This window comes from Octopus sinensis, linkage group LG2, assembly GCF_006345805.1.
Source record: "Octopus sinensis linkage group LG2, ASM634580v1, whole genome shotgun sequence".
In the NCBI taxonomy this organism is placed as follows: Eukaryota; Metazoa; Mollusca; class Cephalopoda; order Octopoda; family Octopodidae; genus Octopus; species Octopus sinensis.
Window position 1 is genome coordinate 107,499,871 of NC_042998.1, and position 20,357 is coordinate 107,520,227.

The following is a 20,357-nucleotide window of genomic DNA, read 5'->3' on the forward strand; positions in this document are numbered from 1 at the left end:
CAAATAACTATTCATTTACATATACATATATACATACACACGTGCACATATGTTTATGATATTATTCTATAACATTACATTATATATATGTAAATCTGTGTAAACATGATCTAATAGTATTTGCTTCGCAAGCGTTATTAAGAAAATAAAATTGAACACTTTTTAAAGAAAGTAAAGTGAGTTGTTTTGTTAGTTTTTGATAGATTACCGGAGACTGTTTATATGTTATTGATCTGCTGAAGATATTCATACGAAAGTGAAACTACGAATTTGTAAACGGTGTCTTTCCTCCACAATGAAGCTGATCTACCGAACATTGTCCCAAAACCAGATTCCATGCTTGGTGGACGTGAGTTTTATTATTTTAAAAATAATTATATAATATATATATATATATTGTTGATGTATGTGAATATAAAACAGATTAAAACAGAAAGCAAAACAACGAAGTGAAACGAAACCGGCATTTTATGACATTAATACACTTCGCCTTATGTTGTTCTAGCTAGTTTATAATCATTCTGTAATCACCTCTTCCATTACCATCATCATCATTTCTTAGTTGTAATTTTAATGTGAAAGGTGTATAATAGCAATCAAGATTGGTTTAGGGTTTATGGTGGCCCATAACGTAGATGTTTTTTCGAGATGTTTTTCTTGCCCTTATTTGCCGGAAGTGTGGGGATCTCTTTTATGTATGCACAATTACCTAAAGTAATCTTTCTTTAATCCCGGCCCTTTTTGCTGTTTTTGACCATCATTGCACATCATCATTACATTGACTAACTCCCATGAGCATAAAAAAGAAAAGGAAAAGAAAGAAAACCTCTTACAATACTTAGTAAAATCTTTTCCCCGTCAAGTGAACAACAACTCCTTACAACTCTCCCCTCCAGGTCCATGTTTTCCCTACGAACATCAAATTACGAAATGCATCTTGAACATCAATTGTATTAAGGGTCTGGAAAGGCCGTAAGCACTGTTTGTCTTTCCCTTGATTAAAATATAAATGAAAAAGAGGTCAATATTTTGGTAGACTACATGGATTGAATGAGATAAGAAGAGTTTTCGTTTTTTTTTTTAATTTACGTATATTTATTTTCTTCCTATGGTTTACATATGTTACCAGCATTTTAAAGTGAAATCGATTAACCAAGAACAATTAGTTATTTGTAAAGACAGTAATAAATCTCAATAGACAAATACGTCTTAATATGATGCAACGAGTATAAAAGAGAATGAAAATAAAAATTATGTATGTATTTCAAATAAATTTCCTTTTTAATTTGTACGTAGATCTTAGGTGATAGATAGACATCACCATCTGTCAGTATTTTCTGGATTTTTCCTTTGCGTTTTATATTTCATTCAAGCTTTTATTAAGGTCTAATTTTTAATTAAACAACATGTCCAGTGGGAAAATCGTTTAGATGGGCCTTGTGAAGTACATGGCTATTTTACACACACACACACACACGCATTCAGACATGTCCATTTTCCCATGCTAGCATGGTTGTATTATATGTATGTATATCTATCTTCATGTGCAAACATGCATGTACGGAGCCACACACACACACACACACATAGAGTATTGGCTCCATTCTTTTACACTTGATTCTAGAAGAGTTTCATTCTTTTTTTCCTTTTTTTTTACTTTTACAGGTAAATTAGAAGCAGTGTTTTCATTTTTACTCCCTTGCACTGTTTCTTGATTTCTTCCCATGGATTCAGCTGAATACACATTTTCCTATGCGTCCCCAAGTTGGGCAGACAGCATCCGAGCCTTCCTCTCTCAGTTCTCAAACATCTTCAGTGTATTTTCACCCCATATTGCTCCAACATATCACCATGATCGCTGTGAAAGGTAAAAAAGCATTTCATCTGTTTTCCTTCTTCCATTAACAAAAAATTATATTGTTAATCATCAAGCTTTATGTTTTATATTAGACATTAGAGTGCTGCTTCCGTTGCTGGATGGTGCTGCTATTATGCACTGACATTTTACACCATATTAAAGAAAAAGACATTCAACTGATTGGCAAAAGACCTACTCATCAATATGCAACAAACACTGGCTCAGAGACATACTATTTCCTCACTATTCTTTCCATTACAATATCCTCCTCCTCTGAACTAGCTTGTTGCATATGTCTGCCACCTAATTCATTTGAACCTCCCATCTTACCTTTTCTCATCACTCTTAAAGTGTTTTAAACCTCACAGTAAACATTTCATGCAATCTTTTTGTCCCAAGAAACACTCTTGAACGACTCCTTTTACCAATTTTATCATGCAAACATCAGTTTGAATTTCAACTATATCACTTTCACCAGCCTGCAAAGAATATGTGAGGGCTCACTTTCCTCTTTTGTCATGAGCAAAGAGTAGTGCTGTTTGTCTAATAAACATCAGTTCAACTTGTTAATGACAGCAGAGAAATATTGCATTGTCCGATAAGTGTTTATTTATTTATAAAATACATTCTACTGAAGTGAAGGCAGTAACTGACATATGTTAATGTCATTTGGAGACTATATTTCATCAAGAATTAAATTATTGTAGAAAATGTACACAGGAAAGCTACTAAATGAAATGCAACTTTGAAGAGTAATGATGTGATATATGTCTATAAGATTGTTGTTGTGTAGCCCTAGATGAGTTCTGATTAACCAGAAATTTGATTAAAAGCATTCATGATAAGATTGTCTAATTTTTTTTAAGGTCTACATTATTCTGGATTCTCTTTAAGACAGTAGGATGTGATTTGCAGATTTGATTCTTAATTTTAACCATATAGGTGTTCCCCTCATTGACTGGTTGTCTATAAAGAGAAATGTGAACTTAAAATAAAAGTATCTGAAGGTCTGAGAATCCAATATCTTGTTGAGTGAGTATTTGCAATCAACTGGATGGCCTTTTGGATGAGGTCTACAATGTTTGTGTATATAAGCAGCATCATAGTTTCAGATGTGGGTTTTACTTGAGACAGCATTTGTTCATTGGCAAAATTCTAGTACTGAAGTGGAAAGCTTGTTTTTAGGAATGCAGTTAATAAGGTTAATAATTCAATGTATTGCATTTCTGGAGGTCCAAAACCCTGAACATGCTTGGCTGAAAATCAGGTAGCACTCCTTTGCTACACTTGGAAGTAGGAATTGGATGTGGTTGTTAAAGATTTTGATCCAAAAATAAATGTATAAATCAACAAAAGCCCTAACTATAAGCCATGCTGGGATGAATGTAAATTATTAAAAACAAAAGCATTATGCAAGTGTGTCTGTGTGGTAAAAAGCTTGCTTTCCAACCACATGGTTCAGGGTTTAGTCCACTGCATGGTACCCCTGGCCAAGTGTCTTCTATTATAATCCTGGGCTGACCAAAGCCTTGTGACTGGATTTGGTAGATGGAAACTGAATGAAAGAAGCCCATTGTATATTTTACAACCAAGAGAAGCTGTTTGTTGTACCAAAGTTTTCAAATACACATAGAAGATTATCATATCCTTTTATATTTGTTCTTTGAAGTTTTGCTTCACACTCATAGTAGATATGATAAGAGTTTGAAAAAAGAAAGCAGTACTTTATTTTGAACATTTGGCTTTCAAATTTTAACCTGCTTATTATTGCTGATAATCAAAATAATTGTTTTATATTTCAACTCTTTTTAGTTCATTTGTTTTCCTGACTTGTATTATATTTCTAGTTTGAAATGACATTATTTAATTAACATTAAATTGGATAGATTACTTCATGAGATTTGCTCTGTCCCTCTGTGCTACGAGTTCAAATCTCACCAGGATCAACTTTAACTTCCATTCTTTTGGAGTCAATAAAAAAGTACTAAACCAAAATGGTGGATTAGTGGAACTATTAGAGGATTGGGTGAAATTTCTTGTAGTTTCTTTTCTGGCTCTTTGCATTCCAACAGCTACACCTGTGACAAAACAGATGCCAGGCTGTCTGTTTTATTAAATAAGCATTGATGGTATGGAAAGGGAAAGCTTGCATCCACAGGTGATGGTCAGTCTTCCTCAAAAATAAAAGAACTAATTTTTACCCTAGCATGTGCAGATGCACAGGTCAACTTTGACCAAAAAATGTCCTATTTAACATTAAATGTAATGGGAAAAATCAATATTCTATACTTACTAGCTCATTATCATTTGTCCTTAGCTACTATAAGAACAATTGAGTTTAATGCTACAACCCCTTATCTTACATTACATGACTCAGTAAATTGATTTATTAAGTTGACTTAGTTAAAATGTCAAAAACATTTCTAACCTTACTAACAAACCTATGTTTTCAAAGATACTGACAGTTTTATTAATGATAGAAAATGGCCCATCAAAACAATGGGAGAAACCATTGATGAATTTCAGCAATTTAGTAAATATATATACATACACAGAATTGAAACATTTGAACAATCAAATACAGTTGTAATGTCTTGGTTGAAAATATTGTCATCCATATAATAATAATAATAATGAAATTATTGTGTATAGTGCTCAGGTGCACTACAACTCATCAAAGGTGCATGTACAGTACATAGAATTATGTACAAAAGTCAGGAAAGTGGACAGTGTATGAATCATGATATACATGTGTGTTTGTGTATGGAGGGGTGATATCAGGTGTAGTGTTGGCAAATTTCAGGAAGCATGGAAGTTTTAAAGGATGCAATGTCTCAGCAACTAACAACTGATGCAGGTAGTTTGTTCCATGCTTCAGCAACTTTGAATATGAAAAAATGTTTCTGAAAGTCATGGGAGTTGTGCTGTTTTCTGACTTTGTAGGCATGTTTTGTAGTTTCTTTTCTGGCTCTTTGCATTCCAACAGCTATACCTGTGACAACACAGATGCAAAGCTGTCTTTTTCTTTGAATAAGCATTAATGGTATGGAAAGGGAATGCTTGCACCCATACATGGAGCTGAAAAAGGTGCTCAATATGATTGTTGGTGTGATGGTTAATAATTTACTAAGTTGGGTGTTTACTAAGTCAGTTTACTAAGACGTTGGCGCTTCAATGTATCTATGTCCAGAGAAGCAAGGTGTTCAAAGTATTCACTTGGTTGCATGTTGTGGTTGCGGCCAGTGCCTCTGACTGGCTCCTGTTCCAGTGGTACATAAAATGCATTATCTGAACGTGGTCGATGCCAGTGCCCTCTGACTGTCTCCTGTGCTGGTGGCATATATATATATATATATATATATATATATATATATAAAACTCTGCAAAAATGTATGTGTATGAGTATATTTATATATATTTCTGTATGTATTTATACATATATGTGTATAAGTTTCAGAAGATATTAGAATAATGGAACAAAAGTCTATTTCCTTCATTTTTAACTACTGTTTCTGGCACACATATTTATGCAATTTTGGTTTTGAAGTATTTAAAAAATTATTTGGAAATTATAAAGAGAAGCTAATGGTAGATTTGGACTGTCTGAATTTTAAAACCACGAATTATAAAAAAAAAAAAAAAATCATGTCGGGTGGGGGTTAGAATTTAAAAGAAAAAAAATTTTTGCATACTCGTATCAATTCCATTATGCAGAAGACAGAATTGACAAAATTTTGTAAAAATTCGTAAAAATAAAAAAGTTATGAAGAGTTTTAGCATGTGCTTACATCAACTCCAAGGATGGTCATGCACTATAACATTTTGCCCAGAGCTCTCATGTAAATGGACATAGTTTTTTGTATGTAGTGTCTTCCATACTTTTAAAATCTTTTTATAAAAGTGAAAGGATTTTGTCTATTTATTTCCACTGTCCACTTGCCACGGTGATTAAATTGACTAAGAACACTATATGCAATCAATATCCAATACCAAACAATCTTGATTTCCATATTTAAACTGCATTAAACCGTGGCAAGCTTACCTTTTTTTACCTATTCTTAGTTACTTGAAAGGTTCCCTTCCCTTTCTTCTATTTGTTGAAACCTTTGTTTACCTATCAATGCGTTGTGTCACTTTAAGAATGCTTATTTACTCATCCATTATGATATTTCGGCTGTTGCCCATTGTTTCAAATATGTCTTAGCATTGTCGTTCTAGCCTTTTTTTAAACAATCACATATGATTTGTCCCAAACAATCAACCTTTAAATAAGAGTTTTGCTTCTACTAGCTAAAGCTGTACGTATCTTTCAGAAAGCTCCATACCAATTTAACTTTATGCAGCATTCACTGTTAGTTTATGCGCAGGCTATGTGGGAAGAGAGAATAAAGGGGCTTTTGTTAGCATATCTCTCCAAACATGTAGCTCCTGTTGCCGTTGAATAAAATAAACTCACAGAGGGGAAGTTTCTAAGTCTTCCTTCAATTTCCTTACACCATCTATGTGGCTGTTTTTAACAAGAAATTTCTCTTTCATGTAAAACAACTATATTTTGTAGTCATTATCTGTAATCTACTCCCCAAACACTTCAGAAGCTCAACTTTGCATTGCTTGCAAACTTATATGTTCTATGATCATTAAAGTGCAACAGTCTCTACAATAACCAGCCTTCAATTTGATTTTCCGTTCCTAGGTTAATCGGAAACCTAGATTGCCGTGCTACTCATAAACCTCGGTAGTTCAATTATTTGGTGAAAAAAATACCACCAAAGTACCTTAAACCATCCAAAGGATGGGTGTGTTTGCTAGTATATATATATATATATTTCGCTGAGTAAAAAGTAAGCAATGTTTTGAAACATGAAATTCATCATGATATATTTCAATAATGTGGTTGTTGAAAAAAATTGTAATATCACGAATGTTAGCCTCATCCTCTTAACCTTTCAGTGACAGCTTCTCAGCTCATCTCTGAGTGAGCCTTACACCAAAGTACCAACCACTTTCATGTCTGATGTGCTTGACAACATCATGGAAATGTCTGTGTATGTTGACACAGAAAAGGCTTTATCTTAATTTGAGTAGGATGCTTCTCAACCCCTCTAATTTTCACAGTAGTGGTTTGAATGTCAAAATATACAGGCAAGATGTGAGAATGCATTCTTCATGTACTGGGTTTCAGTAAGTAGCGATTCAGTTTAACTATTGAACAAATGCTACTGTATATTCTAGAAATCCAGTATCTGAAAGTATGATCAAATCCAAATCCACTTAGGATAGTCACCAAGTAGTGAAGGTTGATTCCATTAAATAATTTAACCTGATCTAAACTGACCAAAGTAAGATCTATTCTTAACTCTCTCTACAGTATATTGTATGAGGTGCAAGGTTGTGATGAATAGTCTGCTGGGGATCTCAAGAGTTTGTACATCTCTGATTACATGCTTGATAAGTGCCAATCTTTTGGTAAGAACCTTTACCAAAATATTTGAATCTGAGTTATGGGCCTAAAATTGTCATGTCCTTGTTTTGGTCCTTCCTCAACACATCCACCACAACTTGATTCATACAAATGGGAATGTCTCTGACTTGCTGCCAATATATGTGTTGAACAAGGCTGTCCTGTGGTAATTAAGTTTGTAGGAGTAGACCATCCAATTTTTGTGATTTGTATCTTGCACAGCTATTCAACCCAGTCATTATTGTAGCAACTGAAATTGGCTTCTTACAGAACTTTGTCTCTTCTGCTAAAAGTTGCAGATGATCATTGAGGTAAATATGAGAATCTGCCATCTCTAGTATTTTGCTCCTTGTAAACAGATCAGTAAAATCCTACTGCAAGCCACATGTATTTGCTTGAAATCAGATAATATGCACTTACTATAGTCTAAAGACTAAAATGGGTCTTAATTGCTAGGTTGTGTCTTCTCTCAGACAAGATGCTTGTAGTATCTATTCTGGCTATTTGTGTTCTGAGTTCAATCTTCACTTCTTATCACCAACCTCCACATGGTAGAAAAAGATTTTAGGGATTTGGCTAATGGTGATTGGCCTCCCATGTCAAACAGAGTAATGCATTAGCTAGGGCAGCAACTCACTGACATAAATAAACAAGCAGATTTTACACAAAGTGGAGTAAATACTAGGGAAGAAAAGAAAAGAAATGAGAAAAATAGATTATTTCTTGTTGTTCAGTTGTTGCTGTTGTGGATTTGTTATTGATGTTGGTGGCAGTGGGGTTTTGTTTTGTTATGTTTATGAGTAGAGAGGAAGGTTAGTGTCACCACAATTGCAGTAATTTGGCTTTCTGCTTGTTACTATTACCCTCATATTTTGTATGCCTTTAATACGGAACTTGTATGGAAATTTTAATAAGTTTTTGAATGTGATTTGAACCTGAATATCTAGTTCAGTTCCCAGAGGATCTGAATTGGAGATTGAATTCTCATGGGAAAAAAGACCAAAATCTACTATCTACTACCTATCACCATTAAAATACATCAATTTAAGTTAGGCAGTACATTATGAATTGTCATTTTGGTAGAGTAATGACACATAGACAGAAATTAGGTTACATTCCTCCAAGACACATGAGTTAATGGAGTGCTTTGTCATTAGAGGAACAAGACCTCTACCGACTTAAACAGTTTCCCTTTTCTGAGCTATCAAATGGTGCACAAATCAATTTTCTGCTTATTCAGGACGAAGGTTTTGCACTTTGTTTATTTTTGTAACTGTGCTTCTCTGAACAATTTAGCTCATCTTCTACAATAACTATCAACCCAAGACTCTTTATATAAAGCTTCATCTACCTTATGTGTTCATTTTTTAACTAATGTGAATGTTCAGTCTAGGTGATGGTGGCTCTTATAAATGAGCTACAATTTTTGGTGTTACTATCATTTTCATTATTACCTCTGCTAATGACAAAAGGCCTCTTGCTCAGAGTAAAAAGTAGACTGTATGATGCATATGTGTGAACAGCAATGCTACATGGCAGTGAAACATGGGCTGTGACTGCTGAGGACATGCATAAGCTTGCAAGGAATGAAGTAGTATGCTTTGCTGGATGTGTAATGTCAGTGTGCATATACAACAGAGTGTAAGCTCCCTGAGGAAAAAGTTGAATATAAGAAGCATCAGATGTGGTGTGCAAGAGAGACAACTGCACGGGTATGGTCATGTGTTGTGTTTGGATGAGGACAGCTGTGTGAAAAAGTGTCACACCCTAGCAGTAGAGGGAACCTGTGGAAAAGGTAGACCCAGGAAGCCATGGGATGAGGTAGTGAAGCACAACCTTCAAACGTTGGGTCTCACTGAGGTGATGACAAGTAACCGAAACCTTTGGAGATATGCTGTGCTTGAGAAGACTTGGCAAGCCAAGTGAGACCGTGGCTTATGCCAGTGCAGCATAACTAGTGGGTTGGAAGAGCAAATCTTGGGCAATAAACTGTGCTTATGAAGACCTGTTGAGTCAAGTGAAGTCATTGTGGCTGATGACATTACTGCCTGATAAGCACCTGTGCTGTTGGCATGCAAGAAAGCACCATTTGAGTGTGGTCAGTACCAGTACTGGCTGACTGGTCCCAAGCCGGTGGCACATAAAACACACCATTTAAGTATAGTCATTGCCTGTGCCGCCTGACTAGCTTCTGTGCTGGTGGCATGTAAAAATCACCATTCAAGTGTGGTCGATGCCAGTATTGCGTGACTGGCCCTTGTGCCAGTGGCACGTAAAAAGTACCTACTACACTCTCGGAGTGGTTGGCATTTAGAAGGGCATCCAGCTGTAGAAACTTTGCCAGATCGGATTGGAGCCTAGTCCAGCTTTCTGGCTTACCAGCCCTCAGTCAAATTGTCCAACCCATGCCAGCATAGAAAGCAGATGTTAAACGATGATGATGATGATGCACTTTTCTTATTCTTTTTGTTTCTGTTATTGTTGATGATGCTGTTGCGTGTTTCATATAACTTATTACTGACATTCTCAATCTTTTTGCTGTTGGTCTTGTTGATGTTGATATTTTTATTTTCTTCACCTATTTCCCTTCTTGTTATATTGTTGTTAGCACTATTTTTAGTGTTGTATCTACCGTTTGTCGATAGTGACGAATTTATTATTGTTTATAATGGTGTTGTTTTTTTCTGCCTCACTGCTATGTCACACCATATCATTGCTGGTGTTGTCAAAGTTTACACTTACACATTCGTTAATTTCTAATGAAATCTCCAGAAAAAAACAACATTTTGCTTTGACAAGCAAAAGTTTCAAGAAAGATAACAGCTTTAGCATCACTGTTACTATTCTTTGATTTCAAATGTCAAACTTGTTGACATTTTTGAATAAAATATTTGTCTGTTGAGAGGAAAATAACTATATCTTATTAATTGATTTATAAGATACAGCAGTTTGAAGGCCAGCAATTTCGTGGAAGGGGTAAGTCAATTACATTGATCCCAGTACTCAAGTGGTACTTATTTTATTGACTCCGAAAGGATGAAAGGCAAAGTTGACCCCAGCAGCAGCATTTGAACTCAGAATGTGGAGATGGACGAAATGCTACTAAGCATTTTGCCAAGCATTTTTAATGCTTCTGCTAGCTTGCTGCCTTTCTGTATCTTATTAATTAGAGGAAACAAGAACATTCTTCAAGATTGTCCTTTACTATAATAAAAATTCTGATTTTTGTTGGAAAAATTTATGAAACAAATGTAAGTTTAAGAAGCATCAATGTTTATCGTTGATGCAGTTCAGAGACAATTTATAATAATAATCCTTTCTTTATTGGTTACAAGGTTCCATACATGCCAAACAAAATACGAGGGGTGTTCAATAAGTAATGACTTTGACCCACTTGCAGTTGTTTGATCTAGCTGAAAATTTACATGTGCAATTATTTATATCTCTATAGATTAAGTGGCAAATTACAGCTCTGAACTAATTGTGGTTTCTGATATACAGGTGTTTGAACTGAGTCAAGTGTGAAATGGAGCCTGTTGAGTGTCGAGCAGTGATCCGGTTTTTGTATTTGAAAGGATGCACACCACGGGAGACTTTTGATGAAATGAAAGTAACTTATGGTGATGATGCCCCATCATATGACCTTGTAAAACGCTGGCATCGTGAATTCAAACATGGTTGGAACTCTGTGGAAACAGCTCCCAGATCTGGTCGTCCCCCTTCTGCCATTGATGAGGCATCTGTCCGTCAAGTTGAGGCTGCCATTTTGGAAGATCGACGCATAACTATTCGCCAAATAGCCCATGAAGTCAAGTTTAATACCGGGTCTGTGGAAACTATCATTCATGACCATTTGCATATGCAAAAGGTGTCTGCCAGATGGATTCCCAGGTTGCTCACACCTTTCCAGAAGCAAGAACGCGTTGAGTGCTTGAGGATGAATTTGGAGATGTGCCAAGAAGATGAGCCAAAATTTTTCAAAAGACAGATTACACAGGATGAAACCTGGGTCCATCACTTTGATCCAGAGACCAAAGCCCAGTCAATGCAGTGGATGCTCCGTGACTCACCTCCTCCAAAGAAGGCAAGGGTGCAGCCCTCCGCTGGCAAGGTCATGCTCACAGTCTTCTGGGACCAGGACGGAGTAGTGATGACAGATTTCCTGGCAAAGGGTACCACAATTACAGGAGCCTATTATGCTTCACGTTTGAGGAAATTAAGAGAAGCTATCAAAATCAAGAGGCGGGGCAAGATCAGCAAAGGCATCCTCCTCCTGCAGGACAACGCTCCGGTCTACAACTCGCGTGTCGCCAGATCAGAAGCACAGGCGTGCGGCTATTAACTCCTCCCCCATCCCCCTACTCTCCTGACCTTGCACCCTCTGATTTTCACCTCTTCCCAGCCATGAAGTTGTTTTTGAAAGGAAAGCATTTCCCAGATGATGCAGCCTTGATTTCTGAAGTCACATCGTGGTTGGAGGACCAAGCTGGGGTCTTCTACAAAAACGGTCTCCAGAGTTGCATCAAACGATGGGAGAAATGTGTAACTCTGAGTGGTTCCTATGTAGAAAAAGACCAATAACTGTGCCAAGTTTCGTTGCTCTACTGCTATGGGAAGTGGGTCAGGGGCATTACTTATTGAACGCCTCTCGTATGTTATAAAATGTGTTACAAAATGAGATGTGAGTATGTGTGTGTGTGTACGTACCCACCTGCTTGTCTGTCTTTCAACCTGCTGTGTGTATATCTGTCTGCCTTCTCATCATTTTTTTCACATCTGCTTTCCATACTGGCATTGGTTAGATGGTCTGACATGATCCAGTGGGTTGGAAGAGCAAATCTTGGTTTTGGTATGTTTCTATGGTTGGGCGACCTTTCTAATGCTACCCACTTTACAGAGTGTACTGGGTGCTTTTTTCTTAGCACTTACACAAGTGAGGTTTCCTTGTAACCTACATACCTCCTTGATTGAAAGAGAGAGTAATAGAGAGGGAGGTGATAGGGAAACATAATACATTATATTAAGAAAGATTGAAAATCTGATACGTAAAACAAGCACAGAAAAGTGTAAGTGGCCCATGCAGAGGGGTGAAGCCACTGCTTAGGTTGGATCAGACCACTTTGCTCTGATTGTCCTCTAACTACTACTGAGCAATTACCCACTTAGCTAAGTTAGGCCTGATATCTTCTGTGGTTTGATATCTCAGCTGAATGTTCATAACATTAACGCACTCTGTCGTGGTAGATACCCGTTTGGTTCAAGGTTCATTAAGACCTAAGCAATAACACTGTGACAACTATTTTAACGAAGAAAACAAAATTCTCGTCGAGCCTATGCGAGTGTTTCTAGACGGTTACATGATCGGCTAGAAATAACAGTTAAATCTTCAAATCACATCCTACCATCGTAAAAGAGAAGGTAATCTTATATTCAGTATTTTTGACATGAATAGACATAGCTTGAACGTCTCTGTTCATGTGTCTGCTAGATAAGGACTAAGCTAACTTAAGACTGAACAACGTTCTCAAATATGTTATATTTTGTGTGGGAGACACTTCGTAAATGACACCGGCTTCCTAATAAAAAGTATAAAAACTTTTTTTTAAAAACTTCTTTACGAAAACTGTCAGATGTAAATATATCTATTCGATTAGCGAACATAACATTTTTGGACGGCAACAGCAGCTCTATATTATTGAACTTCCGGGTGGAAAACAGTGATTTAGGTTAAAGTTTTGTGGTCTTGGCGGTTGCCAGCATGGCACCTCGCGAAATTGAAATGTAAGTTTAAAATATATAAATAATTAGTTTGTATAATTCGTAAAATAAGGTAAGTTGTTGGAGGAAAGATCCTGCTATTTGAAATGTCAGAATTCACCTCAAAACGCAACTTATTTTGTTTTACGAAGTTTATGAAAAGTTTTTCTTTCGCCTTATTTCTTCTTTATATAGTGAAAGTTTTACGCGAATTTTAAAACTAAAATGTTGATTTCCTACCACACGGGCTGATGGTGGTATTAAGTCTACCCTAGTACATGTCTGGTATTTATCTTATCAACCATATACAATGTATTATTTATCGAAAAGTTAGGAAACACGAATATCTGCAAACTTAGAAGTTGTATATATACTCGAGATGATAAATTACTGAGGGACAACATTCAGTCTAAGAAACACTTCTACTTTTTATAAGTTCATACACCCACTTGTTGATTTGTTAAGGATGGGCGAACATTGCAGTCTGGTTTCGAACCCGCACATCTTTATTGTGGAAAATAACCCTACGAAAACACTACTATCGCCACTTGTTATAATTTGAATGCAACACACACACACTGTGCTTTATGTTTAAGTATACACGAGGCCCGTGAAACCTTAACTAAAGAAGCACACGATACATAGAGGTAGAGCTTGAGAGGTATTTTCACAAGGAAAAATACTGACAGTGACCTCGAAGTTTCGGCGGTACTCGGCCTCGTTATTTCAAATGTGTCTTGGCGTTTCCCCCTACTTTTTTTTTTTTTAAACTCCTAACAGAAATAAAACAATTTATCTGTAAGAAGTTCTAATGAAAACTTTGTAGTGTATTATAGAGTTAGTAAAAGACGGGGAGAAAATTGTGTTGTAAAGATAAAAATACAAGTTATTTTGGATATCTTATTTGATTAACTTATTTCGTTTTACTACGGTTCTGAAGAAATACACAACTCGTTTTTAACGTTTTCTTAAGCTTTATTTAGAAACAATCAAAATATTCTGTTTTATATTACATTTTGCCCTTATATCGAAAGAATGCCTACTTTAATTTTGTTATGAGTTGACATTTTCTTCATTTATACACACACACACTTATATATGCACCTTCTGCTTTATAATATATATATATGTGTGCACAGAGTTTGTTTTTACAGCTAACTAACCAAATGAACCAATTTTTACTTGTCAAAATTTTGTGTTACTTCCTTATTTCAAGCAGACCTGGACAAACTACCGTCGGCAGGACTTAACGAAAAATTACTTTGAAGTTTTTTAGTAGTGTGGCTCGTCTGATGATGAGCTGTCTCAAGCGGTTCGCTTCTCGAAAAAGAGTTGCCCATGTTTGATTTAGGGCGTGAAGTTAGGTACAAAATAAATGAACCAATTTTTACTTGTCAAAATTTTGCGTTACTTCCTTATTTCAAGCAAACATGGACAAACTACCGTCGGCAGGACTTAACGAAAAATTACTTTGAAGTTTTTTAGTAGTGTGACTCGTCTGATGATGAGCTGTCTCAAGCGGTTCGCTTCTCGAAAAAGAGTTGCCCATGTTTGATTTAGGGCGTGAAGTTAGGTACAAAATAAATGTAAAGTAATTCTAAGGTATATTCCAATATTTTTTAAAGAATACCAATGATACAGAGAGGTGGGGAAAGTTTCAGTTCAAATACTAATCAATGATACAGTTCATAAAATATGAATCAGTTTTTCTACTCACTATATTTCGTGTGTGAAACTATAATGTATTTTTATTTAGTATGTAGAACCTTCTCCCGAGCTTATTTTCCCTCAAACATATTATTGATACTCTTAAACAGCATCGCTACATTCCCTCTATATTTACATTATGTATAAATATATATAAACTTTTTTTTTTATTACTCTTTTGGTTCTTTCAGTCATTTGACTGCAGCCATGCTGGGGTACCGCCTCGGAAGGTTTTACTGGAACAAATGGACCCCAGGACTTATTTTGTTTTTAAAACCTGGTACTTATTCTATCGGTCACTATTTGCCGGACCGCTAAGTTACGGAGATGTAAATACAACACCTGTTGTCAAGCGATGGGGGAATATAAACACACACATACACACAACGGGCTTCTTTCAGTTTCCGTCTATCAAATCTACTCACAAGGCTTTGATCGGCCCGAGGCTATAGCAGAAGACACTTGCCCAAAGTGCCACACATTGGGATTGAACCTGGAACCATGTGGTTGGGAAGCAATTTTCTTACTACACAGCCACGCCTGCGCCAAAAATGTAAAAATGACAATTCAGTCTCCAGCACATACTTATCTCAGTTGATAATTCCAAACTTTTTCAGCAATGCGTTTTCTGTTCAGCTGTCAATATTGTGATCAGTATATATATATATATATATATATAATATAAATAATATAAATAATATAAATATATATATATATAATATAAATAATATATATAATATATATATATATATATATATATAAATATAAAATAATATAAATAATATATATATATATATATAAATATAAAATAATATAAATATATATATATATAATATATATATATAAATATAAAATAATATAATAATATATATATATATATATATAAATATAAAATAATATAAATATATATATATATATATATAAATATAAAATAATATATATAATATATATATAATATAAAATAATATAATAATATATATATATATATATATATATAATATAAAATAATATATATAATATATATATATAATATAAATATAAAATAATATAAATAATATATATATATATATATAAATATAAAATAATATAAATAATATATATATATATAATATATATATAAATAATATATATAATATATATATATATATATATATATATATAATATAAATAATATATATATATATAAATATAAAATAATATAAATAATATAAATAATATATATATATATATATAAATATAAAATAATATATATATATATATAAATATAAAATAATATAAATAATATATATATATAAATATAAAATAATATAATTGCATATATATAAATATAAAATAATATAAATAATATATATATGTACATACTTACATCTCTACGCATACATATATGCATATGTGGGCACAGGACGTCACGAAACGTGTACAACAAAAAATACGAAGTACGAGCATATGGAATATGAACTGTTTTTTCAAACAATGTTATACACAAATGGAAAACAATATAAAGAACGACCTTTCATCAGTTGTTGGCTGTTTTTCTACTCTTGTATTTTGAGCATTTCACAACAAGATATGCTTTCGATAAAACAGTTGCTCCTGCAAAGCAAATTAAATAAACTTTGGGGTTTTGCGGAGGGTCAAAATTGGTAACAAAAACAGGACAGTGAAAACAAACAGAAAGGGCTGCTAAGCCTAAACAAGGTTATATATATGTATATGCTGATGGCAGGTTCATTGTGTCTGAAGATCATGAGAAAGAGCAGCACACCTTCAAATGACTATGTAAACTGATTCTTGATGCTTCATGGGCATATCTTCCTGCCTGCACTTACTAGTTTTAAAGAGGAAATCAGTCTGCACAGTCTGATCCCACTTTTTAGACTTGGAGGTCTGACCAGGGTGGCTTAGCAGGCTAAGACAGTTGTGGTGACCAGCAAGCTATAGGTTCTACCTTGGAGTAGCCTTTTAGATGAATTGCCTTACAGGGCTTGAAAGCTCCACCTATCCGGAAGGGTGTCAAAGAGGGCACCAGACTGCTTGAGGGACTCCACTCCTTGATTTGCTGTCAGGGTTGACTCCTCTAGTCTTTTCCTTTCCCAAAGCACTCACAAGGTAGTGAGGGCTTGAATTTGATATTTCTTCCAAAACATGCTAATTAACCTATAGCTGGGACCCTGGCAGGTGCTACTACTGCTGGGAACAATAGCAGCTTAGAGGTGGTTCCACATACCTTGAAACCCTAGAACTTTTGGACCAGGGCTCAACTACTTACCCAGGACGGACACACACACACATATGCACAGATGTTATTCCTTGTTGCCTTTATGAATGTGTAATCTTGTTTACTTTACATATCTGAATATATCTTGAAGCTGATTTTAAATAATATTTGCTCATATTTTTTTCCACAGATCAGTTCAGATGCGACTATACAGTCTCAATAAACGGCAGTTTGTTTTGGTCTTTGCCACTTTCTTTCTTTTCTTTGGAGTCAGTGTCCTTATAGGTGTAGCAGGTATGTATCTTTGATAAATCTTAACTATTGCTTATGCTATATCTTCTAAAGTCAGTACATTAACTTATTTAAACCAACTAAGCAGTTTATGTGGTTATTCAGCCTACTATTAATAGCAGCTAAAATATCTCATTTAATGTCTGTCTTCCGTGCTGACATGGGTTGAACTATATCTGTATAATAGCTATCACATGCAAGTTATAAGGTTATGCTAACACACACACGAGATGAAAAATAAATGAAAAAAACCTGTAAAAGGGTGGATGAACTTACACACACACACACACACTAGACAGACTTTCTATAACTCCTGTCTACCAAATTCACCCACAAGGTATAGTAGAAAATACTTGCCTAAGATTCTGTGCTGTAGGACTGAACCCTAAGTCCACATAGTTGTGAAATGAACTTTATAACCATACAGCTATGCCTGCACCTATGTATATATTGGATAAATAACTCAAGAAAGAGACCTATGCAGTTACTTGTTCTGCTAGTAATAGCAGCCAAATCTCCTTCAAATCACATCTTCAAAAAAAAGGAATAACACATTAGATTGGGGAGAGTCATTCTCTTTTAGTGCCTTATAATTTAACACACTCACCAGTAAAATTTCCACTCATTTCCTTTATTTTTCTAAAATTTTCGTTGCATCTTGCAATCTTTTCAATAGTTTTGACTCTGTCCATTATTCACACTGTTCTTTTTGTTTGTTTGTGCGCATGTGTGTGGGTCAGTGTGTGTGTGCATGTGCATATACATGCATGTATGTATGTATGTATGCATGAATGTGTGTGTGCGTGCATATGTATATATGTACATATTCTGCATATTCATGTGTTTGTGTGTCTGTTTTTGTGTGTGTGTGTACCTCTGTCTCCTTGTTTGCATGTCTGTGTGTGTGTGTGTGTGTGTGTGTATGTAAGTGTGTGTGTCTGAGTTTTTTGCAACTATGTACTGTGTTTGTATGTATGGATGTGTATCTCCATATGTGTGGACATGTGTCTCCATGTGTCCTTGTGTGAAGTAAAGTGTCTGAGTAAACATGTCTACTGGATCAATAACAATTTCATCTGTTTGAAAGGGCTTGAAAAGGTTATGTAGACTGCCTATACTCCATGTGAGATTAAATAATTTGAAAATAAGCTAAAGTCTTGTATTTTAAGGCAGATCTTCCCCACTCATTCCTGTTTGAAAGGGCTTGAGGGAGATGCAGGAAGATATAGGACAAAGTGGTGAAAGTTGATCTCACAATCGTGGTGATGACAACGGGCTGGGATGACTGGTGATAGGCAAGTTTTAAGAAGACCCACTCTTGTGACACTGAGCTCTGGTAGAGCTGTATCTTCTCCCTCTCTCATACACGCACACACAATCATCATCATCATATGTCTGTTGTTCATGCTGGCATGGGTTGGAATATGCACAACTGGGCTCTTTACCCAATTTCCTGCCTTCTTCCCACCATCACCATAACTGCAGCTCTTCCTCGATACCACTTTTATTACTATCCACAACAATTTCACTTGTTATTTACGTTTCATCAATATCATTCTCTGTACCCATTCCCATTGACTTCTTTTCCCCACTACTACTGAACCATCAAATTGTCTCTCTTCCCCAACAACCATACATCTCTAACCCTCTTCAAACACTACACCTGTCACTCTTCCCCACTCATTCCTGTAACCTATCCAAGATTATCCCCCTCTCATTCTTCTATCTGCTATTTTATGATTTCTGTTCTGCTGCTTTACACTGTCATTCATTTCCTACTTTCTCAGTTTCTGCCTCACTCGTTTTTACCCATGTTGTACCTTTAGTGTCCACCCTGATACTTCATCACAATTATTTTTAATTGCTTCATTACTTCCCATCTCAGCTTGACCACTCCTGATGACAATGGTATATACATATATTTGGCAGTTCTCTTAAATAATTTTGATAAATAGGTTTGTGTGCATGTGATGAATTGTTTAATTGTTTGAGTTGAGTCATATTTGTGTGATCAATCTCTTAACTGACTGTATTATGTCATATGTTGTATGAATCCTCTACCTGACTGGTTTTATATATTGTCCTGTACTTCCTCGGCTTGTCCATCTATCCTCTTAATAGTAGAAAGAGAGAGAGAGAGAAGCCTTTTTAGTCTTACTAAGAACCATGGCTCTGAAGTGCTGGTATCGCAATAAAATGCACCCAGTATACCTTGTAAATAGTTGGTAATAGGAAGGTATCCAACTATAGAAGACCTACCAAAAATGTAATGCATGAGAAAGATGTGGTTTCCAAATAAGTAACCCCAAATAAGAATTGATGTGGTCCATGACAATTCATGCAGTAGTTTACCATATGAAGTGTGTGACATTGTAGGTATGTCATATGGCCTTTACTGTTCGGTCATTTGCTGCGTACCAGTACATTTTGGTGGTAGCCATTACAGTAGAAGGTAACTTTGCAACAATAGTTGTTTCTTTGCATTAATTGCTGATATCAGTAATTGAGGTTGACTCTTTGTCTTAAATTTGAGATATATTGTGACAACTAAAAGTGCAAAATAAGTTTTAGAGCTGAAGGAGTTTTAGTGAAGTTATTGGTTTTGCTGGCATGGGTTTGACAGGAGCTGGCCAGACAGGAGACTGTACCAGACTTCTGTGTCTGTTTTGGCAGGTTTTTATAGCTGGATGCCCTTCCTAACACCATCTACCCTGCAGAGTGGTCTGAGTGCTTTTTACGTGGCACAAGCACAGGCGAGATCAGTTTGGCATGGTTTTTACAGCTGGATGCCCTTCCAAATGTCATCCTCTTTACAGTGTGGACTGGATGCTTTTTAAGTGGCACCAGCACATGAAAAACAATCAGTCACACATTACTTCCCCCTCCCTTCAGCTTTTATCAAGATATGAAATAATTATAGGAATTTTTCTTTATCTTTCAAGGTCCACCCATTATTGAAACAGTCTCCCAAAATGCTTCTTCACTGCGTCAGGTAACCCCAGATTTAAAGGTTTGTAATATAACCATATTTTCATACTTTTTCAGAAGTTTGTTATTAGGTCACA

At 35.4% G+C, this 20,357-nt stretch overlaps 1 protein-coding gene across 4 annotated transcripts in view; it reads left to right on the forward strand.

Annotated features, from left to right (window-relative positions):
* Positions 1–207: 207 nt before the first annotated feature.
* Positions 208–20,357, forward strand: part of LOC115229652 (transmembrane protein 181) — a 51,624-nt gene continuing 31,474 nt past the window's right edge. Inside the window, exons 1-4 of one of the 4 annotated variants that reach the window (XM_029799976.2) lie at positions 208–349; positions 1,666–1,867; positions 17,192–17,295; positions 20,235–20,302. In XM_029799976.2, the coding sequence (XP_029655836.1) occupies positions 1,725–1,867; positions 17,192–17,295; positions 20,235–20,302 (315 nt within the window). In that variant the 5' untranslated portion in view covers positions 208–349; positions 1,666–1,724. Of the gene's footprint in view, positions 350–836; positions 973–1,665; positions 1,868–12,391; positions 12,738–12,914; positions 13,101–17,191; positions 17,296–20,234; positions 20,303–20,357 lie in introns of those variants that run through there. The other 3 variants (XM_036498828.1, XM_029799988.2, XM_029799982.2) reach the window with 3 other exon arrangements.